Source organism: Ursus arctos, unplaced genomic scaffold, assembly GCF_023065955.2.
Source record: "Ursus arctos isolate Adak ecotype North America unplaced genomic scaffold, UrsArc2.0 scaffold_7, whole genome shotgun sequence".
NCBI lineage: Eukaryota > Metazoa > Chordata > Mammalia > Carnivora > Ursidae > Ursus > Ursus arctos.
This window is the reverse complement of record NW_026623089.1, coordinates 6,299,760-6,324,852: the sequence shown is the minus strand read 5'-3', so window position 1 is coordinate 6,324,852 and position 25,093 is coordinate 6,299,760. Positions and strand designations below refer to the sequence as shown.

Here is a 25,093-nt window from a genome sequence, read left to right as displayed (position 1 = left end):
TATTTCCTTGCTACTCAAAGCACTGGCATCATCTCCTGGAAGTCGGCTAGAAACGCAGAATCTCAGGCCCATCCCAGGCCTACTGAATCATAATCTGCATGTCAACGAGATCTCCAGGTGTTTCCTCTGCGCATTAATGCTGGAGAAGCCCCAGGACCACCCAGAAAGCCTTTTGCTAGCTCCCTGGGGCCTGACAAGCCGCAGGCTTTCCGCAGATGCTTCCCGAGTCACTAAGCAAACGCGGCACCTTGCAAAACTCTGTGGAGGTGCGACCGCCTTTGAAATGCGTCGGTTCGGTAAAGGCGGAGGGCCGCCGCTCCAACACTCGTGGCCGCGGGCCCACTCCGGCATTGTGATGCGGGGGCAGGACGCCGAGCCGGGCCCGAGTCTGCATTGCCCCTCACCTGGGCACCTGATCGCTCCCTTCCTGGGGCTGTGAGCCCGTCTATAAGCTGGTGGGGGCACTGAAGACTGGGGACCTAGGAGTGCTAACACCTCGCTACTTTATTTAACTGGAACCGCTGGTTACACGGACTGCAGCACCTCCCCCGCCCCGCGCTGCGACAACCTCGCCGAAACTGACAGCCCTCAGCCCAAGTCGCCAGAACTGTTTGCCAACAAAGGCCAGAGGCGTGCAAGGGGTGGAGCCTGGGAATCAGCTACCGCGAGACGTGGTCCCCTGAAGAGGCTCCGACAGGCGCAGGCGCACTACACCTCCTGCCCCTGCCGCTAAGGTGGCTTCCACCGGGGAAGACGGGGCCGGGTCTCTGGCACAAAGATCGCGAGATTTAAGCGTGTCACCGCGACTCCTTCCGGGCAGAGACCGGAAGCGCAGTGAGCGGGGCGTCTCTGGTCCTTGCTGTGCTGTGCTGCCGCGCCGCTGGGCCCGGTTTCTGTCGCGGCTCCTCGGATCCCGTTCCGCCTCGCCTACCCTGGGCAGAGGTGATGGGGGACTCCAAGGAGGCTGGAGCGGAGTCTCCGCCGACCGGAGCCGCTGCTCGGGGAGGGCTCAGCCTCCTGTCCCAGGGAGAATCCGAGGAACCTTCTGCACAGGTGAGTCCGTCCTGGGGCGGGACCTGCTGGGCTCCGGGGGCTGCGGGCCCGCTCCTCGGGGGAGGCATGTTACGGTTCCTGGAGGCTGCTGATGCCTTCTCTGTGTCTTTCGGACAGTCCCCCAAACGGAGTGGAAGCCCCTGTGTCTGTGGTCAGGCATTCAGGTTACTTGCATCCAGGTCACTCGTATCAAAAGCAGTTCTGGCTTCCCTTTCGGTTACAACCGGCGGGCGAGTTAGGCACGATCTCGGCTCTCAAGGAGCGTACATGTGAATATGTGGTTCCAAACTGTGGCACAGTTGTGCAAAGCTGGAGGGAAAGGAGCGGGTGTCGGGGGAGCTCACCGACAGGGGATCGAGATAATCCTTGAAGGGTTCATAGTGTTTTGCGGGGCCGAAAAGGGACTGCGTGAAAGGTGAGGATAGTGAACTCGGACACTGAGCTCGCTTGGGGGTGTGCAAGTGAAGAGTGTGAGAGTCCCCCAGTGCCTTCCTGTGAAGGTAAAGGTTCAGAGTGAGTAATGAACCGTCGAATCAATTAGTGAACGTTTGCTCGAAAACAAAAAAGCCCCAGGGGCGCCTGGCTGGCTCAATCAGTGGAACACACAATTCTTGGTCTCTTGGTGAGTTGTAGCCCCACTTTGGGCGTAGAGCTTACTTAAAAAAACAAAAATGCCCCAGATATCCTACCACAAGCAACTTTCTAAATGGTATGTTACTGAAATTTAATACATCTTTAATAACGAGCAGAGGTTTTATCAAATTTTGTATTTCGTTAATATGATTCTATTGACTGTCCTTGGCTTTTGCTTGTCCACTGACTTAGCTGATAACCATAAACATTGTATGCTGCTTGACTCATGTTTTTCTTTGAAATTATGTGAAAAAGAGCTAAGTAAATGTAACAGTAATGCTTGCATTTATTGCTATTAGAAACGTGTAGCATGTATTCTTGTGAAGCCTGATGTGGTGGGTTTTTTTCCTCTTTTTTTAAAAGTGGGATTTTTAATTTTTAGTAGTCTTGTTAAAGTTTCGTTCAATGTGTTAATTAGGGATCAGCTTTATTTCTTGGAGGCAATGAAGTGAAGAGCCGAGCTGTGGTGAAATACTCTTCTGCCCCTCCTCGTACAGCATTTGCACGCCTTGAAGAGAAAACAGACTTGAAACTCCCACCTGCCAACTGGTTACGGGAGAGTGCCAAACTAGGACCAGCAGGAACTACCATTCTTGGCAATAGTAAGAAAAGCAAGCCATTTTCAAGGTAAATATTAATCAGTGGTATTTTTACCTATCTCTCAACACCCCCTCTCCCCCACCAGCCCCCAGACTCTAATGTTTGCTTTTGGGTTTGGTTTGTAATAATGCTCATCATCTCATCAGAAACCTGGTGAGCTTTCTCTTTAGAATAAGGTTGTATTTGACTTTCAAACTCCCCCCCCCCCAATAGGATTGTATTTTAATAGGAAGATATGGGTTGCATATACTTCTTTCAGGTCTGCATCATGTTATTAACAAAGCTGAGTTTTGACCACTTAAATTCAGTCAGCTAGTTTATTTTAGCCAAACTACATACGTTTTGAGGATGTGACTACAAAGCCTCAGGGTGGTGCAGGAGGAGGAGGACCCTTAACACGACCTGATCTGCCCTGGAGAGTTTGTCATAAAATGGTGGTGGGTGGTTTCTTCTGAAAAAGCCTGATGTAGAAACCCAGCATGTTGGGTGACCTACACCACCCTTGACTTTGACACTTGCCGAGACAGTTGCTAGAAATTCTGCTGGTGGTATTAAGCATGAGAGAGTGGCTTGGGTTCTTATAGAGAAATATATACTAACACTCATATTCTTTTTTTTTTTTTTTTTAAGATTTTATTTATTTATTTGACAGAGAGAGAGAGACAGCCAGTGAAAGAGGGAACACAGGCAGGGGGAGTGGGAGAGGAAGAAGCAGCCTCCCAGTTGAGGAGCCTGATGTGGGGCTTGATCCCAGGACTCCGGGATCACGCCCTGAGCCGAAGGCAGACGCTTAACGACTGAGCCACCCATGCGCCCCAACACTCATATTCTTGTAGACAATTGAATGTGTAGGATACCCTTTTTTTCCCTCTCCATGACTGAACCTAAAATATGTCCACATAGGGGCGCCTGGGTGGCACAGCAGTTAAGCGTCTGCCTTCGGCTCAGGGCGTGATCCCGGCGTTATGGGATCGAGGCTCCCATCAGGCTCTTCCGCTATGAGCCTGCTTCTTCCTCTCCCACTCCCCCTGCTTGTGTTCCCTTTCTCGCTGGCTGTCTCTATCTCTGTCGAACAAATAAATAAAATCTTAAAAAAAAAAATGTCCACATAACCTAGCAAGAGCCATAAATACATTAAAACCTAATGAGTTAGTAGTTTAGAAATTATCCTCATGCCTCCAAAGGTAAAAGTTATATTTGCAAAATGTTTGTAGCATTATTTATACTAGCCAAAAGTTGGAAATAGTCCAAATATATTCTTTTAGAAGAATGGTTTAATCAATTATATGTCAGCACAATTAAATACTATGAAGGGATTTAAATTTTAGTTATATTGACTGTGTGCAGGCATGTGCTCAGTACTTTATATGTTTATCTCATTGAATTCTCAAAACAACCCTTTGAGTTAGGTTCTGTTAAGTAGTTTTCGCATGGGAAAACGGAGGCTTAGAAAGGTTAAGTAACTTGCGTAGCCCGCATGGTAAATCATCAGAGCGTGCTTCGAAGTGAGGCAGTCCTAGGGAAGTGTTCTGATCCTCTTCCACTTACTAACTGAAAAATGGTGACATCAGCTGCTTTTCAGGTTTAGAAACTAGACGTGCCTCACGTGGCACCTGACACATTTTTTTTCTTCTCTCCTTCGGGTTCAATTGGGGTCATGTTCTTTTTTTTTTCCCCTGAAAAAGTAGTATTGTATGTCACTACCAACACAGTCCTAGAGATGAAAATCCTGATAAATGTTTCTGCTTATATTTTTCTTATCTCTTCACCTAAAAGGTATAATATCTTGAACTGATTTCCCTTGGAGATTTTTTTGGGGATTTGTAATTACAAAAAAGAAAGTAATTGTTAATTTTTTTTTTCTAGATGTTTCCTTTTTTTTTTTTTTTTTAAGAATTTATTTATTTATTTGACAGAGATAGAGACAGCCAGTGAGAGAGAGAACACAAGCAGGGGGAGTGGGAGAGGAAGAAGCAGGCTCCCAGCGAAGGAGCCCGATGGGGGGCTCGATCCCATAACGCCGGGATCACGCCCTGAGCCGAAGGCAGAAGCTTAACCGCTATGCCACCCAGGCGCCCCTATTCTAGATGTTTCCTATTAGTTGCTTCTAATGGTTATTACTGTATTTTCTCAAATTTAAGATGTGATTGATTTAAGTCTTTGTACCACAAAGAAGGAAAAACTAATTCTAATGGCGATAGGCATATTGATTGCAGAGATGTAAGAATGGAAAAAGGGTATCCTGGAAGTGATGGAATAGTGTATTCTCTTATAAACTCTACTTGTATCATTATGAGCATGACCTTTGTGGCCTTTGTTCCTTTCATTAGCTTTGGTATGGCATACGACTTTATTGATTCTGTGGGAAATGATGTGGACGTTGTCTCTGACTCTGAAGTAAGTGTCCTTATCGGAGAACGTAATTGGGGTGTTTATGTTAGGGATTTATAACATGCTCTGTTCTGTAGTCTTGAAAAATTGCTGATGAAATAAGATGCAACTGTTTGATTATTGAATACCTTTTTTGTTAGTAAAGTATCACTGCCACATCTCCTTTCAAAAAGGAAGGAGTGACACCCAAAACACTGGCAGTGGTAATAATGAATAATTGATGGTTGTGTTTTAATAATAGCAATTACTAGTCATGTGTGGGATGATTTATATAATGTTACCAGTTGAGAACTAGAAATGATACTTATAGCAAAATCTATTGCTCCTTAGTTGGTCAGTTATCTGATACGCTAAAAGCCTAGGTCAGTGCAAAAGTGACCTGTACGCATTTCACTTTAGGAAATTCCATTGTGTAAAAATAAACCTTTGCGCACCATTTATATTAACATAGGATGACAGCTAAAGTGTAGGTGATTCTGGTTTTAAAGTTTTGTCTTGCCCATGTTTGTATTTAGCTCTTTGTGTACAATACAGTTTGTATAACCTTAGGAAAATACAGCTTATTATGCTGTCAAATTGAATGAAGTCAAAATTTGAAAGAGTTCAAGTCACACGAAAAAGGTCTTTTTAAACTACTTTTCCTCTTAATTTTTTAAAGAACATAAAAAAGCTCCTGAAGATTCCCTACAGCAAGTCCCATGTAAGCATGGCCGTACACCGCATAGGAAGGACTCTCCTCCTCGATGAGTTAGATATTCAAGAACTCTTCATGAGATCGTCTCAGGTAATAACTTTTTGTGGAAAAACAACCATTAAAGCACTATTTTAACAACTTAAGGGCACTAGAAATATTGTTTCAAAGAAAGACCAAAGTGGAAACAGTTCACTTCAGCAACTGAGAAGTGAGACGTTGCATGGAATATAGAGTTTTAATAACACACAAATAGAAAACAGAGTCAACAGGGAAGAACTTACTTTGTTTATAACCAACAGCCAGGATTCTTGGAAAGAAAAGGATGAAACCAATGGAGGAAGTTGTAAAAAATTAGAAATCTAAGGGGATAGTTAAAATTTTTGAAAAATCCTTTGATGTCTCCATTAAAGAGAGTCTCATGAAACATAGCTGCCAGGAAATATGAAAAATGTTAGAAATTATTCCTATGAATATATAGTTATTAGAATTGGTTCACTTAAAGCAGAGCTTCTCAAACTGTATTTTGGTAATGACCCTCCCACCCCCCGCCAGGATGTTGATGGTGGATACTTTTTGAAAAGTGTAACAGCAGCATTTCAGTTTCTCAAGGCTTATTCTCCCTCCATTTCTGTACTCGGACTGGGGACTGTTGGCAGGTCAGTGTATGTATGCTTGCCGCTGGTAAGCTCTTGGGATGTGATAGTGAGTACATCACAGTCCTTTGATGGCAGCTTATGGTTTTGGCGTTATAAACATACACAGATAATTTTAATGTAATATGCATATCGGAACTTATTCCAGGTACTAAGGAACGTGTTAGAAAAACCACTTCTTTTAGCCTGGCTCAGGGAGAAGAGGAAGATAGATTCCCCAAAAGAGGTGATAGGGATTGAGTCTAGAAAGATAGTGTTTGAGTATGTGTTTATGAAATAGAATTTTAAAAATTGAGTATTTTCTGTAAAAGAGGAGTGGGTAACAAATTGTTTTGATTACAGGTTTGTCGTATTTATCATTTTCTTTTGTTACTCAGACTGGTGATTGGACGTGGCTGAAGGAGTTTTATCAAAGACTCATCGATCAGAAGTGGCAGAGGAAGAAAAAGAGCAAAGAGCACTGGTATCAGAAGGCTATTCTTTCCAAGTTTTTATATTACAGGTACTTGGCTACTCGATTATTTTTTATCTTAAGGAACATGAAATTCTGTTCTGAAATTTAATTTTAAGCTAGTAAAAGTAATTTCAGTTTTGCAACTATTGACAGCATTTCAATGTCTTCTATTCCTTTTTTAAATAAGATTTATGATTGATTATGGAATTTAGCTTTTAAAAACCAATAGACTGTCACATAAAGTTAACATTAGTAACAATGTGATATTTTTATTTCTGATTTGGCCAGTATCAATGGCGATGGAGCCGCTCAGCCCGTCCCATCTGCTGCAGAACAGCAGGAATCATCCAGTTCAGATCAGACAAATGATTCGGACGGGGCTTCGTGGCCCGCCCCCTTTGAAATGCCTTCTTCAGTTTCTGAAGATCCCAGTGCTTCCAGTCAGGTTAGTTAGTACTTAGATGTTAATTCAATAAACTTATTTAAGAAGACAAAACCAATGATCTTGTTAATAAACATAGAAGAACAGGAGTAAAAAATACTCTTAATTTGTGTCTTATAATTCTTTAGAAAAAATACTTTTTCAAAATTTTTGAAGTAGAATTTATAAAAAATATGAATGGCTAGATCAGATTTTTAAAATTAATTTGAAATATTTAAAGATTTTTATTAGCATTTAAAATAGCTTACCAATATGTTTATCAATACCGATTATCTCCTTGAAGTCATAAGAGTATCACGTAATACAGTGATAGAGAATATTTTAAGCTTTAGACTTAGAGTGAATGCCTATCAAATACTGAGACTCTCAGGCCTGTTTGTCATTTAATACTGACCTTCTTACCGTAATTTTTAGATTGTTATGCCTAAAATTGCCCTTAAGATTTTCTGGATGAAGTTCCTGAGACTTAACCCACATTTTAGAAAGGAAGAGAGAGTAGTATGTCTGTTTTGTTTCTTGTATTCTTGGTTTTTTCTTATTGTTTAGTTTTTATCGTTACTGTGCCTATCAAAGAGTAAAGTAACTGCATCTATGTAAATTTATGCATGTCTGTTTTTAGGAAAACATATTGACAAAGTCGAAGAAGATAAAAATAAGATCTTTGGTAAATTGTGTTTTTCCTCTTGTTATGTGTTCTCACATATTGAACATTATTTGTCCAGATTGCTGCTGTCCTCACAAACTCTAGAGTTACAGGAGGCAAATTCATTTAACTTGATTTTTAGTTTTAGTAGTTTTTAAGATCGAGAAAGCTCATTAAGCTATGTAATGAATTTAAATGTTTTCCAAAGTTAGTAAAGCTACCAAGAGAAAGAAGGAAGTAATTACTGTGCAGGTTCCCATGGTGCTGACCTCCCGGAGGGTGGGGTGTTGTGCGAATGAGAAGGGGCCTGGGTGCTGGCCGCTAGCAGGGTCCAGTGCCATGACCTGGGTAATGATTACATGGATAATTTGCTTTGTAATTAGTCATTTTACTGTATGATTTATTTTATGCACTTTCTTACATGTGATTATATCGCATTAACGGAGTTTTTAAAAATTCATTTGGTATTCCTTGACTTCAAAGCCCACACATTACAAAAAGACCATAGAACAGAAATACGAATCTCTTGCCATCTATCTGCTCGACTCCCAGCCGTATTCTGTCCTTACGTTGTTTAGGGCTTCCTGTGAGAAATCAGGGAGGCTTTTGAGAATCTGTAGACTTGTATGTGGAGGAAGTAAACCGGCATCTATTTATTGCCTCTTATGCCACGTACTTTAGGCTGTGTATGTGCGTATGTATACATTTGTTTTCATCCTTGGGGCTGTATACGTATTAAGTGTTGATGGTATCATTTTATAAATAAGTAAGCTAAAGTTCGTAAAGAGTAGATGTTTGCTCATGGTCACACCGCTGGTAAAATCTGAGGGTTTAAACCCTGAGCTCTCTGACTCAGAGACCTGTCCCGACAGCAGTCCTCCGCTGCACCCGTGTGCTCCACATATGTTCAGAAGGGCCTTGTAAACAGTAGGATTGTCATAGCAACGGCATGGTACTAAGTAGAGCTAGCCTGCCATAAAAAAAAATCATCTTTGACAGAATATTTTGTATAACATCATACTGCCTAAATTTCAGATTTAGAGATTGTTGTTCGCACTATTACCTCATGAATTCTTATTCCCAAAACTAACCTTGCTCGTTTGAGGCCTGTGTGAAGCAGTGATAGAGTTTAAATAGGTGCTGTGGTTGGCCTTGGAGCCAGACTTTTACTGAGAACATTATAACCCAGAGCCCAGACTCCACTAAAGCTACTACCTCGTAAATGCAGTCTGGGGATTTGGTTCACAGGTTGATAACTTGTCTCTACAAACAAATAAAATAAAAAAGCTTGAAGTTCTAGTGGGACTCTTTAAGGAGAATACAAGACAGAGCAAAGCACTGGAGGTTCTCCCCCACCCCCACCGTACCTGCAGTCGAGTGTCCTCACTTCACAGGCAGGGGCTGAGCTTGTTAGCATGCACATCGCTTAAGAAGTAAGAAATTTATGGGCCAAGCTGTGCACACGCACATACACGTACTGGTCTTGGGATTAAAGGTTTAACGTGATGTTTCTGAAGGCAGCTGCCCCTAATGGTTGGAAATTTGAGTGGTGGACTGAGTTTACCCCTTGTCAAAGGTTCCCTTCCATTAAGTGTTTTCTAGAATATATTCCACAGAATGTATTAAGAATAAAATGTGTTCTGAGATGAAATAAGTTTGAGAACATTGGATTTTACAGAGGGGAAGTTGATTTTTCTACTGCAGAACCTTTTAGAGGCTTTTTTAATGTAATAGGCATTGTTATTGTCCAAAAGCAAGCCTATAGCGAGCAGTGGGTTTCAAAGCTTACTCTGGAAGTTCTTCCCCGAGTACCCCAGGGACTAGTGTTCTGTGAAGCACATGTCAGACAATGGCAAACCTCAGGGCTGCTCTGATGACCGATGTCTCAAGAATAATGTGGCTGAGGGGTGCCCGGCTGGCTCAGTCAGTAGAGTGTGCGGCTCTTGAATTTGGGTTTGAAAGTTTGAGCCCCAAGTTGCATGTAGAGATTACTTTAAAATAAAATCTTTTAAAAAATATAGGAAAAATAAAAAGAATACGGCTGAGGTTTCTTAGAAATTTTTTAATTCAGCAGAGATGGGGTGGGCTGAAATAGCAGTGGTATTCAGATTTATCCAAAAACGAAAAAAAATCAAAACTTTGAAAGCTTAAAATAATCTTTAATCCTTTTTATTTGCATAAGATCTAAATGTAATTAGCTTATTCGAATAGCTATGATAATTAAGAGCTGAAGTAAGCCACACGGTGATGAGAGTTCATGATTTGCACATTAGCCCTAAATTCACAAAAGTAAATTTGAGGTTTATGCTTTGAATGTTTAGGGGATACTCTTGAAAAGTAGGCCATTTGTGAAAAATTACGGCAGCAGAGTCACTCCTTATCCTTGCACTTTTCACAGGGAAGTGAGCCTCTTGAACCCTCATACATAGTGGGGCATGTGGCCTCAGCACCCAAAGAACAAAACCTGACTACTTTATTCAATGACGGGGAGAACAGTCAGGTATGCTTTCCGTGGTGGCCAAACTGGGACACCTGATCCCCAGTCTACTTTGTCATTTAAAAGCTAGTCTGAATTGGAATTTGTAGGGAAAAAAGTCCACTTGATCCTGAAAGTCACTTTCTAAACATCTCTATGATCTTATAGCTCTGTGACTTTAATTTACTTTGTCTTCTTTGTCTTTCCCTTTTCTAGAATTTCTGTGAATCATGGGGGGAAATTATTGTTCTCCTGTGTATTACATAATAATCTCTCCTATTTTATTTTTAATCAAAGGGTCTTAAAAATGATTTTGTTCGGAATATCTTGTGGACATTTGAAGATATACATATGTTAGTTGGCTCCAACATGCCTATATTTGGAGGAGGCAGATACCCAGCAGTCAGCTTACGTCTCAGGTAAACCAAAATGGTATTTCTTTAGAGTCGGTGTTTTATCTGCTTTCACTTCATCTATTAATCTGTTAATCATCACCTTATCTGGGTTTTCCACCTCCCTCTTCCCCCACGAATTGAAAGCCGCACAGTAAGGAAGGGGCTATTCTCAGCAGATGCTGAAAGCCCTGAGGCTGGGTTTTCATTCAAGTCCTTAATGAATGGAGTCAGAGAGCTGTTGTACTGGCTTAATCTTATGTCTGAATTCACAACGTGTGAGAGTATAATAGAATTTAATTAGTTAAGGAGATGGTTTACCAGCTTCCTATTAACTAATTGTGAGCACTTCTGTTAGTACTCTAGCTGTATGTGTTCCTATCAGCCAGCGTGAGCTACAGCGTGGCCACTATGATATGAGGTGGTCAGTCTTTCACCTCAGGGTGTATGGGGAGCATGCAGTAGGCTCACAGTAATCCGCTGTCCTATTTCCTTCTACTCTTACTGAAAACTTGTATGGATTCCACTTAGAAATGCAAGCAGAACTTATGGAAAGATGGTAAAGAACACACCACGTGAGCTGCATGCGCACATCTCATCAGAAAAGAAAGTGTGTGTGGCATTTTTCATCTAGGGAGAACAGATTAAAATGGTCAAATGGCGGAAATAAGTCTCAGATGGCTTATTATGGAACATCTTCAATTAAACTGTGTAACACTAGAAATGTGTGTTTTTAGGGACAACAACAAACCAATTAATGTGCTGACGGGAATTGACTATTGGTTGGACAACTTGATATGCAACGTACCGGAACTTGTGATGTGTTTTCACGTAAATGGAATTGTGCAGGTAAGTAAGCTACAGTGTGACTTTTCTAATTTTCTCCCAAATGTAAATCAGTGCAGGGAGTACCTCACCAAAGTTTTTGAGGCCCTTGAATACTTAAATACTGTCTCTTTAACAAGGAAGACTGCTGTGAATAAACTGAAATTGGAGTGTTTTCACATTCGAGTTGGTGATATCAGAATTCTAGATGTTATAGGAGTATAATTGTACACGTAATTTGTGGGAAGGTCATAAATATACTGCAACCTGCATTTGTAGCCAGAGAACTCTGATTTTAATGCCAGGCATTCATAGTAACTAATTACCTAAAAGTGTCTGTACAGTGGAGGTATCCCTTCAGCATGCAAGTATCTATTCAGTATATACAGAGTCACAGGGGAAGGCTACAGCAACAGCGTGTGAAGTCGACAGCTTAAATAGCATGCTGTTATTGAGCTTGTTCTACTTAGGAGGTGTTGGGGGAAAACAGAATAAAGTTTGGTCACTACCCAGAAAGGTAAAATACTAATGGGAAATCACAGGGTGCAAAGAGAAAGATAGAAGACCATCTGTTAGAAGGGCAGGACACCCACGGAAGTCTGGGTAGTCAGGAAAGGCAAGATCACTTCTGTTTTGATCTGAAAGAGACCTTTAGAAGAAGCGGCCTCTCAACCGAATCTTGAACGGTAGCCTCTCCAAAAACAAGAGATGAATGTTAGAAGACTAGTGGAAGTAAAAGAAGGGATTGATCACAAATGCAGCTAGGGACACAGGATTCATGTAACAGAATAGCAAATAGATTAGAAAAGCCAAGGTCAGATAATGGAGAATCTAGGAGCTGAGCTAAGGAATGTGGGCTTAGTTCGGTTGGTAATCTGGAATCTGTGAAGGCTTCGCATCTGGGAGGTGAAATTTGTTGTGTTGGAGTCTTAGTTTGGAGATGGCCCATAGGGCAGGCACGGAGGGCTCGGAGACAAGAAGCCTTGGGGTGGGGGGCGGTGGGGGCCTTGCTCTACTTTTGTAAGTAACTTGTTGGACTTAGACTGTAGAGGAAACACTAAGAATTGACGATCGTAAGGAGCTAGCATTTATCGAGTGCTTGTTTTGTTCCAGATACTTTGCTAAGTGCTTTACATGCATTACTTACCTGATCTCCTTAGCTGCTGGAATACCAGTATTCCCTTTTGATGAAGAGGGAAACTGGAGGATCAGGGAGCTCAAGTGAGTCGCCCAGGGCCACATTGCTCGTAAGTGGTGGTGCCAGTATTTGAACCTGGATCTGGCTGAGGCCATACTTCTAACCGTTGTACTCCAACCCAGTGATTCTAAGTCAGTGTTTATCAGAATCACTCGTGGTCTCTGAAAAACAGTTTGCTTGGCTCCCTAGTGTTTCAGGATAGGTGGGATCTGGTATGTGTCCGTGAAAGAAAGAAAAAAAAGAAAGCTTTGTAGATGATTCTGATTTGCATTCTCGGTTGAGAAACACTGTTGTACCATTACCCTAAACAGCAGTATTTAATGAGAGGCTGTGTGGGGCGCCTGGGTGGCTCAGTCATTAAGCGTCTGCCTTCGGCTGAGGGCGTGATCCCGGCGTTATGGGATCGAGCCCCACATCAGGCTCCTCTGCTAGGAGCCTGCTTCTTCCTCTCCCACTCCCCCTGCCTGTGTTCCCTCTCTCGCTGGCTGTCTCTCTCTATTAAATAAATAAATAAATCTTTAAAAAATAAAAAATTAAAAAAAAAATATAATGAGAGGCTGTGGCCGGAGCGAGTGGTGGCTTTACAGGCAATTCCAGGACTCAGGGTCTAGAATAGCGGTGGTATTATCGCCTGAGATGGGGATACTGAACTGGTTTAGGCAGGGAAGGTGATCTGTCTTCATCACGTGTTCCATTTGAGGAAAGCATTGAAATGTCCATGAGCATTTTGAAGTTGCAGGCATTGGAGAAGACGGGGCTAGAGAAATAACCCAAGGTGCCATCTCCCTGGATACCTTTGGACGTCATCACCGCGGGGATCTAGTCGACTTAAATGTTGGAGCCTTTCCCTATGTGGGTGAAAGGGGAGGAGGACCTGAATAGTGTAGTATAAAGTCCAGGAGAGGAGTGTTTTAAGAAGGAAATTATGACTTGAGGCATTAGATGAACCAGAAGGATGAAAACCAACCTTAGGAGACTATTTGGTCTTATTTTCCAATCGATTTGGAGTTTCTTGTCTTAGAGTTTTCAGAAGACGTGGGAAGAGACATTTAGGGAAGTGTGAACAGAAGACAAACTAGAAAAAAATGTGGAGGTACCATAAAAGTAGTGGCAGTGATGTCCACGTGGCCTCTACTCTTGTTGCTGCCTCCAGTCCCCATCTTTGTTTCTGTGAAGGAGTCGAGTCCGTAGCTCAAGGGAAGAGTAGTGTCTACTGGAGAGACTTGCCAAGTGAGTCTAGTGTCTGGGGGACAAGCAGGCTGGGCTGGCTGGGCTGGGTGAAGTCTGCCTTCGTCTACCATCCTCCCAGGTGAAAACCACCAGGTAGAACAGAAGGAAGTGTATGCTATGAGCTGTTCCACGTGAGAACAGAGGTAGGATCGTGCCTAAATTGTGGCTCCAGATGGTGGTGATTCTGTCTTGAGACTTACTCTTGTGGTAAGCCAGCAGCGTTGCTGACAGGTGGGTCAGATTCCTTTGGAATGTTGGAGCAGTAAAAAGATCGAAAGCCAGCGGTTTAAGCTCTTCCGGGCTGCATAGATCTTTGATGGCAGGATTTATGTATTTGGTTCCTTTTTAATAAGAGAAGGGTTGCTACCTAGATTTTCTCTGAAACTGCGTTTTCTATGTTTTACAGAAGTATGAAATGATAAAAACTGAAGAGATTCCCAATTTGGAAAACTCGAACTTTTCTACGAAAGTCATAAAAGACATTGCACAGAATATTTTATCGTTTCTAAAATCTAACTGTACGAAAGAAGGACATACCTATTGGCTGTTTAAAGGTACATTCCTTCTTGAATGAACGATCATAATTGATTTGAGTGACTCCGGTAAACTAAGGTTTGTTTTCCTTTTCAGCAAGTGGCAGTGATATAGTGAAGCTCTATGATCTCACTACTCTTTGTGAAGAAACTGAAGACAAGTACCAGAATCCATTCACAATGCCGGTGGCCATTCTCTTATATAAGTGAGTGCTTGAAGAAGTAGCCTTATTCAAAATTTTAAAGCGCTCAGCCACACTAGCTAGGTCAAAGCTTCTAAAATATCTTTTAGGTTTTTGTAGCTTAAGAAACAAAGTCTGTACATATGTTTACAGGCTGTACCAAAGTCAACTTGGGGGGGAGAGTAAATACCATATTTTAAAATACAGTATTGTTTCTTAAATCCCTTATTCTATTGGAAGGTAAGAAGAGCATGCTTATACTTGAGTCTTGCAGAGAATGAGGAATGGGGTGTAAAGTTGATATACACATTTTTTTAGGGTTGCTTGCAACATGATGATGAAGAAGAATCAAAATAAGAAACACTACGGGACTATTAGAACATTGCTTCTTAATTGTGTTAAATTGTTGGACAAAAGCAGACATCCTCAAGTAAGATTAACATTTATATGCTCTTTAAAGATACTCTAGCATTCTGAAAAAGTTTTTAAAAATTAAAATATTCTAGCATCCTGAAAGATTGTTGCCTAGACTTTAAAGCCTCTTAATTCGAGGTCTGACCTGCCCTGTCCATTATGGCAGCGAGTAACCGTTTGTAGCTGTTGAGCACTACAGTGTGCTTCATCTGAACCGAGGTGCGCTTTCAGTGTAGAACGCACGTTGAATTGTGAAGGGTGGGTGTACACATTGCATGTTGAAATGATAATATTTTGTGTTATTGAACCAATATATTAAAATTAATTTCACCACATTTTACTTTTCATAATTTAGCCACAAGATTTAAAATTTCATATGTGGCTGGCTAACATTACATTTCTCTCGGATAACACTGTTCTGTAATTTTAGAACTCTTGTAATTTTAACAGTGGTGCTGTTTTTCCCTTTACCTTAGCACTTCTAGAAGGTGGAAAACTATTTTACAGTATTTTTTAAAAGATCCATTTACACAAACGAGCCTTGTTATCACTTTGTTGTATAAATAAGGTTCACACTCTGGACTTCTTCAGTATATAAAGCATCTCTTAAAATAATCTTTCAGACATGTGCCCCACAGTTTTACACCACCCTTTCCCGCAGTTGTCTGAATCTGACAGCTACTTTTTGGTGTAATGTTAGTTGTATTCCATTTAAATTAGGAAAGACATGGAGCATATGCAATGTTGTTTTAAAGATCCAAGTTAATTTTAATTGTAGCCCCATCCAGTTGGATATAAAAGTTTATCCGAGACCAGACCAAGAGAAAACTCTTTTTGAAGAAAAATGGCAAAATAATTTCTGACTTAAATATCTAATTGCTGATTGTGAGGTGGTGGTGTTTCGTGGAAATTGGATAGTTTATGTGAAAGTTAGAAAAAGGTGTTAAAACTATTGAATGTCTGTCATCAAAAATAATAACAGTAGAGTAGAATAAATAATGATAATATGTAAATGCTAATTTTAAGAGATGCCAGGATGGACTTTTCATTCCTTAAGCTAGTGGGGGTTTTCCCCCTGGAACCAAAGATCATGTAATAAATATTAGTTGCTTACCAAAGCCGTATTAATTCATAGCTTGTAAAGAGAAATTCTGGTTTCTCCGTTAATATGGAGTGTTGCCTTGCTAATATTTTAGTTAACGACACTTCCTGTGAAAACTTTTATCTCCAGTTGCCACCTTTTTTTAAGAGAGAGGGCTGGGGTTGGAATAATTGCAGGAAATTAACATATCAACCCATGAAGATTTTATAGAGAACCTTCACCGTATTGATAACTTTGACCTGAGCCAGTTCTGCGCCTATTACAGTGTGGAAACAGCCTGTTTGCAGACCTCCTAGAATTTGTTAGTACAGTAGTAAAATGTATTCCACTTTAGAATGCTCAGTTTTGATGACAATCACACGTATTTCTTTTTTTTTTTTATAAGATTATTGCTTCAGCCAATTACATGCTTTCAGAACTTTTTCAATTAGATGAACCTAAAAAAGAAGAAAGTTCAGAATCTCCTTTAAATGAGAATTCTGATGAAAGTTACAGTGAAGAGGAGGAAGAGATGCCAGACAGCGATGAAAATGGATCCTATAGCACCAGTTCTGATCCCTCAGATGATAACAAAGCAGTAGCTATTATTAAGTCTGTTGGAGAATTGTCAGTTCCAGAAAAATACAAATCCATTCATCAAATCCGAGTAAGCATGGTAAAATTGTATTTAAGTTTTATCAGTGCAAAAACAATGATTAATTGACTGCAGCTGGCCTCTCAAAAGATGGCATTCCTGGGGCACCTGGGTGGCGCAGTCGGTTAAGCATCCGACTGTTGGTTTCAGGTCAGGTCATGATCTCAGGATCTTGAGATCGAGCCCTGTGTCAGGCTCTGTGCTCAGTGCAGAGTCTGCTTCAGATTCTCTCTCCCTCTTCCTCTGCCCCCCCCACTTGTGTGTGCTTGCGTACACGTGCGCTCTTCCTCTCTCTCACACGCTCGCTTGCTCTCAGATCTTTTTTTTTTTTTTTTTTGAAGATTTTCTTTATTTATTCGACAGGATAGAGACAGCCAGCGAGAGAGGGAACACAAGCGGGGGGAGTGGGAGAGGAAGAAGCAGGCTAATACTGGAGGAGCCTGATGTGGGGCTCGATCCCATAACGCCGGAATCACGCCCTGAGCCGAAGGCAGACGCTTAACCGCTGTGCCACCCAGGCGCCCCTGCTCCCTCAGATCTTAAAAAAAAAGATGGCATTACTTCAGTAGATCCTTCATGGTCCAGGGCCTAGTAATCATTAGCTTTATGAATCCTAAACCTGTTTTATAGTTGCCCCGGGGTAGCTGATCCACGTGCAGACCGATGGTAGATGATGTGTAAACCACACATCAATACGCCAGTTTTTATGTAGGAGATTTTCCTTCTGCAGTGACCAGTATATACTCCTGTCTCCTCACCAGGGTATTCACTCTCGGTTTCTGGGTTACTGCGAAACCAGATGTGTAGATTGCTTGGTGAACACAGAATAAGAGTAGACAAGGGGTGGCTTGTTGATCCACTTGTGGGGAAGTGATACCTTATCCGAGTGCTGCAGGACAGTACTTTTGCAGTGAGTGGGGCATATCAGCTAGGTTGGACACATCTCTGCCTGGTCAAGGTCAGATAGACTGACAGCTTCATGCCCTTGAAGTTCTTTTGACATGGATTGTGCTGAATATTCTTCTCCCAATTGGTCTTCTTCCAGACAGTAGAATTACATTTCAGTTTGCTAAATCCTAATTACTTTCCAGTCCCACCTCCCTGTGATCAGATCCAAGTCAGCCTTAAAAGACTCTGGCTATTCCTGGAACTGAAATACCATCGTATATACAGATAATCTCTTAACGTAAGCTCTGAGTTTAACTTTCAGATGGAAACTTTATATCCAGATAGATTAACATTGCCTATCTTTTTGTCTTTTCCTTCACTTTCTGCTCCTTTACCGTAGTCACACTGCCTTTTTTCCTGCCTCAAGCTCATCATAGGTCATGTCCACGTGAGGCACCTGCTGTTGCTTATGCTCGGCGCATCCCAGTTTTCATGGCTGCCGTTTTTAGACTTTAAGTCTCGATGGAAATGTTGCTCCTTCTGAAGATCTTGCCCGACCACTCTAGCCAAAGCCTGCTATATTTTTATCTCCTTCATGGAGATCATAATCTGTCTATCTGAAGTTTGTGTTTATCTCCCTTCACAAAAACAGAAGCTCCCTGTACATATGGACGTTCTTGTATCTCCCATGTCAAGAAGATGTAATGGGCGCTCAGGAAATATTTGATTAAATGACTACAGGACAAGTTCTTAACTGTCCATCTGAGTTTTAGTGCACTTTCAGCTTGAATGCCCCCCCAGTGGAATTAAAAAAAAAAAAAGTTTTCTGATTATGAACAAGATTACTGATGGCAAAAGTTCTTTGTATTTGGGGACCTGCACTGTAACACAAGACCTTTGATTTGTGGGGCAAGTAGATGACAAAGATGTAGTGGTGCGTTAGTTTACAGTTTTTTACAGAGATGGCAGTTTTTCTCAATATCCGAAGCACTTAGAAAATGCGGTCCTGGTATTCATGTAAACAGGTCTTTAGTTAGCTTCGCCTTATTAGCGTACTTTTGAAAGTGCAGTCGGTGTGGCTTCAGCACCTCATTTCCAGCTCAGTGACTGTGTCCACGGACAGGTTACTTAACATCTGTGCTCGGTGCACAGTGGGAACCGTCGTTCCAGCCTTGCAGGATTCATCGAAAATGAAATGCCTCGCAGAGGCCCTTACACATAAGGTCGCTTAGTAGATACAGGTTGTTAACTGGTTCTGCTCATAATTAAGCATATAAATTGTACAAATTATACAGTGAGACCATTGGTGATACTTGTTAACTTACTGCTAAGTTGATGATATTGTTAACTGTGTGTTACCGAGTACCAGTGCTAATTAGGGATTCAGCTCCTCTGTTAGATTAGGTATACATTTATCCAAAGCATTACTCACATTCTTGCTTTTTTTGTCATAATAGAATTATTTTTAATATTTTAAGAATTTAAAGTAACATACACTTTGGAAGATCTTTTTGTTAGGCAAGGTTTTGTGGATGCTTAGGTCACTTTTATCTGCAATTAAAGCAGTACATTAACCTTAGTGTCAGTTACCTCACAAAGCTGAATACACAGCAAATTTTGAAATTATTGATGTGTAGAGTTTTAGTAATTCCCAGGAGCTGAGGGCTGTGGAATTTGTTGTGTGGGCAGCATATTAATCATTTTAAATATTTGTTTCTGAAGCCCAGTTGCACGTTTCCAGTTTGCCATGACACAGAGGAGCGCTGTAGACTCGTGCTTAGCTACGTTCTGGAGGTAAGTCTCAATTTTACCTTCACTGTTGCAGTAAATTTGTACCTGGTTTGCATATAGTGCTTGTTTATTGGTGTCTAAACATTATTCTGAATGAAATTCTGCCCTGACTTTTTCCCTTTTATATGTAAAGTGAAAATTAGTTCTTCCCAACTGTTGCAAGTAAAATGTAGTCTTTTCAAGTCTGTTTTCAACATTTAAATTCTCCTAAATGTGTTCAGAGCCTTATATTTAGTTTCTGGTTGACCTTCAGTTATGTGTAGAGTGAATGTTTCTCCTTTTTTAAAGGGGTTAAAATCTGTGGATAGCAGCATTAAAAAAGAAAGCGACCTTCCTGCAGCTGACCCCAACACCCCAATCCCATTAAAATATGAAGATGAATCCACAAGGGGGGGTCCTGAGGGTCTGGAGAAGCAGATGGCCTTGTTTTTGGACAAAAGTAAGTTGAATTGATGTGCAAATAAGGACTGTTCTATAGAATAGTATACTAGTCCTTTATCAACAGCGGACTTATGTCAATTAAGGCATTCATTGAAAGGAATTCAGGAGAAGGGTATCGTGTGAATGAAAAGTAGGAGAAAATACCATTTCATTCAAAATAAAAAAGGATAATTTTGACCCTTTATAGATATTCCTAATAAGTTCCGCTTCTTCCGGTCCCCTGCAGTGAGGAGCTAATGACCTTAGCTCGGTAGGGTTCTCATAAGAAATTACTGCTTCAGTAAAAGCAGTCGAGTGTTGAAGAGCGGAATTGGGAACCAAACTGCCTAGCCTCAAATCATGGCTTTGCTAAGGCAAGTTCCACCTTTTTGAACCTTGGTTTTTTGGTGTGGTGTTTTGTTTTTTTTTTTTCCTCTCTCAAAATGAAGATAACAGTGCCTACTTTAAAGGTTTTTATATGGATTAAATGAATTAATATGTGTGAAGTACTTAGTGCACATAAGAAGCACCATAGGATTGTTGGCTTTTGTTACTGGTGGTCCTTGAATAAACTAGAAAGATCACTTACGCATTGTGTAATTTGTTCCTCAGGAAAGTCATTTCATGAAGAACATGTGGTCTGTTAAAAAATCAGTTTCAGTTGCTTTAAAAAATGTTCTGGAAGCCTGTATGTGTGAAATACCAAGTGCTTTCCTGACTTCTCTTCTCTTCACGAACATGAGTTGTGTGGGGGGGGGGGGGCAGTGAAGTTAGTGCCCTCGCATTTGTGTGCTGCTTCCTGTGTGCCCGGCTTGAGCTGTGATACGGGGAGGAGAACACCAGAGCCTGACACATCTCTGCCTCTTTTTCTTTTTTTTGAAATGCCTTTTCTCTCTTCCTTCGTCCCCAACTCAGCTGTTGAAAATCCTCCTGATGTTCAAGAGATCTGTGCTCGCCTCTCTCTAGTCAGAATTGATTCTCTTACCACTTTGCCCTTCGCATTACTACAGCCTGTCTTATGTCCTGGTTAGCTGTGTTGTATGCACACATACCAATACAGTGGTGAGCAAAAACCGTCTTATTCAATTCTGGTGTTCTCACCAAGCCTCACGCACAGAGAATGCATGCACTAGCAGGGGGAAAAGAAATAACATGCACAATTAAAACCGTAAGAGAGATTGTAAGTACCTTTCATTGCTTTGAAAGATTCGTGTTGTCACTGATCAAAAAATGAGAAATCCCAAGGCTCAGAGACTGGGGAGGGGGATTCCCACAGCATTTCGTTCTTATCTCTACAGTTGCACTTAATAATAGATTTTGCTGTGGTCTGTGTTAGCAGCCTGTCTCTGCCTCTAGTGTGCAGGATCTCAAGGATGGAGAACATAGAACTTCATGTCACGGTTTCTGGTGGCTAGCACAGTGCTTGGCACAAAAGTGATCATTCGTTAGATGAAGAAGGTAGTAGTAGGCTGGACTCTAAATAAAGCGGGTTCCTGGTGGAGGAAGCAGTCCACTAAGAGGGGAGGTGGAAGAAAATAGACAACTGTGTGGGCAATAAGCAGTAACTTGACTTTGGCTGACAGGTGGTAGGGGTGGAATACTGGGGAGGAAGACAGAAATGTCACCTAGGAAGTGGGCTAAGATGCTTAGACAGGATCTAATAAGTGGTGCGAAGCCATTTTGGGGTTCTAGAACAGGGGTCCCAGCATAATTAAAGCTTGTTTTAGGAAGGTAAACTCTCTGGCAGGTTGACACATAGACTGAAGAAAGGACATGCCAGTCATGAGTTTAGATATGTCAGTGACCCTGAAAGAGAATGACAGAGTTGACAGCAGCAGGGAGCCGAGAGCCTTCAGCAATCCCAGCGAGGGTCTATTGAAACACTGCCATTTTACTCTGTTGTTAAGCAGTAAAAGCACAGTATTTGCCAGTCTTGTAGCCATAGTACCTAAGCCTGGACTGTTTCTATCAAGAAACATTTTTTTTTTAATAGTGAGACTTACATTCAAATAAAATGTGCTTCCTTTCCCCTCCTTCCATGTCATAGTGGGCTCCCTTCAAAAGGGTAATTATTCCAGTCAATCTGGAATGATCCCTGGTTCTTGGCAACATAAAATGAAACTCCAGCTGATTCTCAAGTCATCAAAGGCCTATTATGTTTTGTCGGATGCTGCCATGAGTCTTCAGAAATACGGAAGAGCGTTACGATACATAAAATTAGCTTTGCAGAGCCACGGTAAGTCACTGTAAATTAATACGCTTAATAGACATTGGGAGGGGAGGACAGAAAAGGCATCTAAATCACAGTGAAGTTTTACTCCTGTTGCTGTAGTAAAATTTAATTTTGGAATAACTTTTTCTAGTCTTGGGTGTGTTACTTCGTATTTTATTTTTTGCTCTGGGTGGTTAATGATCTTCCTTTTGAAATACGTGAAGCCTATGTGATATCTGACATACCATAACCTTAGAATAGATACAGTGGTGCAAATCTTTCAGCTAGTAACAAATTCTCTTAATAGTCACCGTATTCATTAATTTTTAATACCCCGGTGTCTTTTTCTCTCTCCCCCCTTCTGCCTAGATACTTACTGCTGCCTCTGCACCAACATGCTCTCTGAAGTGCTGCTGTTTCTGTCTCAGTATCTGACGCTCTGTGGGGACATCCAGCTAATGCTGGCCCAGAACGCGAACAACAGAGCGGCGCATCTTGAGGAGTTTAATTATCAAACAAAAGAAGACCAGGAGATACTACACAGCCTCCACAGGGAGTCCAGTTGTCAAGGTATGCCAGTGAGACCCAGCACTGGAGTCCCGTGGGGGTGATTCCGCCCAGCTTATGTTTATTGGAGTTTGTCCAGGAAAGTGGAGAAAATGTTAGTGTTTTGATATTGCGGTTTTGTTTCATTGATTTCTTAATTTTAAAATTGACCATGATCCCTGGTGTATTTGTGTGTAAAATGATTTCAGAATATTTCATGAGCTACTGTTTATACAACTAGAACTAAAGATAAAATAAGCTCTAAGACAATTGTGTTGACTTTTTTACTCTTGTCTCTTCATGAGGTTTTCTTAGGTGACCTTGTAGTCAGTGAACCAACCCATGATTTTCTTTTGAAAAGGAATAACAGTTGGGAAAAGGGAATGAATTACCTTCTGAAAGATTTCTGGAGGCTCAGATCCAGAGATCATTTTTTTAAACTTAGTTCATAACTGACTGTCTTACTCAATATATTACTTTGTTTTGGAGTCATCAGATTTTAAAACTGGGAGATAGTATTAGTCTGCAAGTGACTGTATCCTTCGTACGGTCGTAAGCTCACTGCGGTCAGGGCAGTAAACGAGCTAGGAGACCTGGCTTTGTAAGGTATCACGGCATTGTCATATTTTGCTAAGTGTTGGTGTTATTTGATACCCACCTCACCAAAACTTTTGGACATATACCATCTAGAGAAGTACATTGGGGAGGATGTGGTATTTCCTCACTTTTGCCCTCTTTCTTTGCCTTCTCTCCTTCTGAGTTTCTCAAACGATCAGTTTCATAGACACAGGGAGAAAATCTTCAGTGTTTTTACCACTCCCATCGAATTAATTTCATTTAAAACACTTCTTGTGGGAGTGTCGTTCTCTCTTATATACCAGTGTTAGCAGCAGGAGTGCTCCCTTTTTTTCCCCCTTGAATTTTGGGCCCTGCGCCTAAGTTTACTCCAGTCCCGCTAGATGGCATGTTGAAGTCTTTGAGAGCTTCTGTAATAGCTTCTTCAGTGAGGTAATTGCAAACCATAATGTATGTAAGTAGCCTCTCATAGCAATCAGAGCTTTGTTTCAAGAACTTTATCCATTGGGGTGCCTGGGTGGCTCAGTCGTTAAGCATCTGCCTTCAGCTCAGGGCGTGATCCCAGAGTCCTGGGATCGAGCCCCACGTTGGGCTCCTCTGCTGGGGGTCTGCTTCTTCCTCTCCCACTCCCCCTGCTTGTGTTCCCTCTCTCGCTGGCTGTCTCTCTCTCTCTGTCAAATAAATAAATAAAATCTTTAAAAGAAAAAAAGAACTATATCCATTAATTAAAAAGAAAAAAATGTTTTACCTTGTATCACTGAACTTTAAGTCTATACCAGTGAGCAAGTGTATTTGGTAAAATCCAGGTCATGGAAATTGGTATTTTTGGTCCAGAAAATATTTCTTTATTCAAACATTAATATCCCAGGAAAATATAGTTTTCTAAATTAAAAGATCTTTACTTTAAAATTTAAAATTTTAGTTGTATGGATTGACTCATGTGGGTTTATACCATACTGGATTTATTTTATTGTCTTAAAAATAGGAGATTACATGGATACTAAGGAAGAAGGGTTCTCGGGACTCACAGTGATGTTTCCTTTTTTTCCTTTCAAGGATTTGCATGGGCAACTGATTTGTCTACAGACTTAGAGAGTCAGCTTTCAGTCAGTTGTAAATGTTACGAAGCTGCTAATGAAATCTTGCAATTTAGTGATTTAAAAAGCCAGAACCCAGAACACTATGTACAAGTATTGAAGAGAATGGGTAACGTTAGAAATGAAATCGGTGTGTTTTACATGAATCAGGCTGCGGCGCTGCAGAGCGAGCGAGTGGGTGAGTATCTCTTTGGAGTCCGCTCTTTATTGCCTCTTCTCTTAGAAAATCATTGCTGATTTTATGGTCCAAGCATAGAATTGTGGCACTTGACTTGATGTAAAAGGAGTGCTCTGTTGAAGAATCTTTTATTCTTAAGTTCTTGAGAAATAAAGATAGGAAAACACATTTCCCTTTGAGATTCATCATTTCAGCGTCCTCCGTTCTTCATCTGATCAGTTCAGAAGTGGCGTATACAGCCGGCCTGTGCGAGGCTCTGTGCTGGATGTGCAGTTGACTAAAACATAGTTCTCCCTCATGTCAGGAAGCCAAAGAGAAATACAGATCTTTGGGGCGCCGGGCTGGGTCAGTTGGTAGAGTGTGCAACTCCTGATCCCGGGGTTGCTGGGTATAGAGATTACGTAAAAATAAAAAGTCTTAAAAAAAAAAAATAAAAGAAATACAAATCTTTGGAAAATGCCATAAGCACATATGCAGTACAATAGAAAAGTGGGGAAAGGAGATGTTTATTGAAGTTGTGGGGTTTTTTGAGGGTTTTTGGGAAGAAGGTGTGGTTTGAGCAGATGGGTACACGACCTAGGATATCAGCAGGCAGATGCGGGGAAGGGGGTGCTATCCAGACTGATTAGGCAGCATTGAGAAGGACTAGAAATGCAGCGTCCAGTGGATAGTGCGAGTAGCAGCAAGTGGTCTTTTATGATTCAGGCAGAGGATAAGGGATTCAGCTGGGCCCATGTCGGGTTTGAGATACATGAGGACATGCGAGTGAAGGTCTCGCTCAGTTGCTGGTTAAAACCTGGACTTAGAGCTGTTTGGGTTAGCAAGATGTAGGTTGG

The 25,093-nt window shown here is 41.3% G+C and overlaps 1 protein-coding gene across 4 annotated transcripts in view; it reads left to right on the top strand.

The window, feature by feature from the left end:
* Nucleotides 1-719: 719 nt before the first annotated feature.
* Nucleotides 720-25,093, top strand: part of EDRF1 (erythroid differentiation regulatory factor 1) — a 41,718-nt gene continuing 17,344 nt past the window's right edge. For 2 of the 4 annotated variants that reach the window (XM_026494362.4, XM_026494361.4), the window contains exons 1-18: nucleotides 723-1,053; nucleotides 2,105-2,313; nucleotides 4,617-4,683; nucleotides 5,336-5,461; nucleotides 6,402-6,526; nucleotides 6,767-6,923; nucleotides 9,962-10,063; nucleotides 10,337-10,458; nucleotides 11,169-11,280; nucleotides 14,091-14,238; nucleotides 14,315-14,423; nucleotides 14,718-14,829; nucleotides 16,301-16,561; nucleotides 19,160-19,231; nucleotides 19,517-19,667; nucleotides 21,696-21,884; nucleotides 22,230-22,430; nucleotides 24,039-24,257. In XM_026494362.4, coding sequence (XP_026350147.1) covers nucleotides 946-1,053; nucleotides 2,105-2,313; nucleotides 4,617-4,683; nucleotides 5,336-5,461; nucleotides 6,402-6,526; nucleotides 6,767-6,923; nucleotides 9,962-10,063; nucleotides 10,337-10,458; nucleotides 11,169-11,280; nucleotides 14,091-14,238; nucleotides 14,315-14,423; nucleotides 14,718-14,829; nucleotides 16,301-16,561; nucleotides 19,160-19,231; nucleotides 19,517-19,667; nucleotides 21,696-21,884; nucleotides 22,230-22,430; nucleotides 24,039-24,257 — 2,590 coding nt within the window. In that variant the 5' untranslated portion in view covers nucleotides 723-945. Of the gene's footprint in view, nucleotides 1,054-2,104; nucleotides 2,314-4,616; nucleotides 4,684-5,335; nucleotides 5,462-6,401; nucleotides 6,527-6,766; nucleotides 6,924-9,961; nucleotides 10,064-10,336; nucleotides 10,459-11,168; nucleotides 11,281-14,090; nucleotides 14,239-14,314; nucleotides 14,424-14,717; nucleotides 14,830-16,300; nucleotides 16,562-19,159; nucleotides 19,232-19,516; nucleotides 19,668-21,695; nucleotides 21,885-22,229; nucleotides 22,431-24,038; nucleotides 24,258-25,093 lie in introns of all 4 variants that reach the window. The other 2 variants (XM_044382247.3, XM_048219070.2) reach the window with 2 other exon arrangements.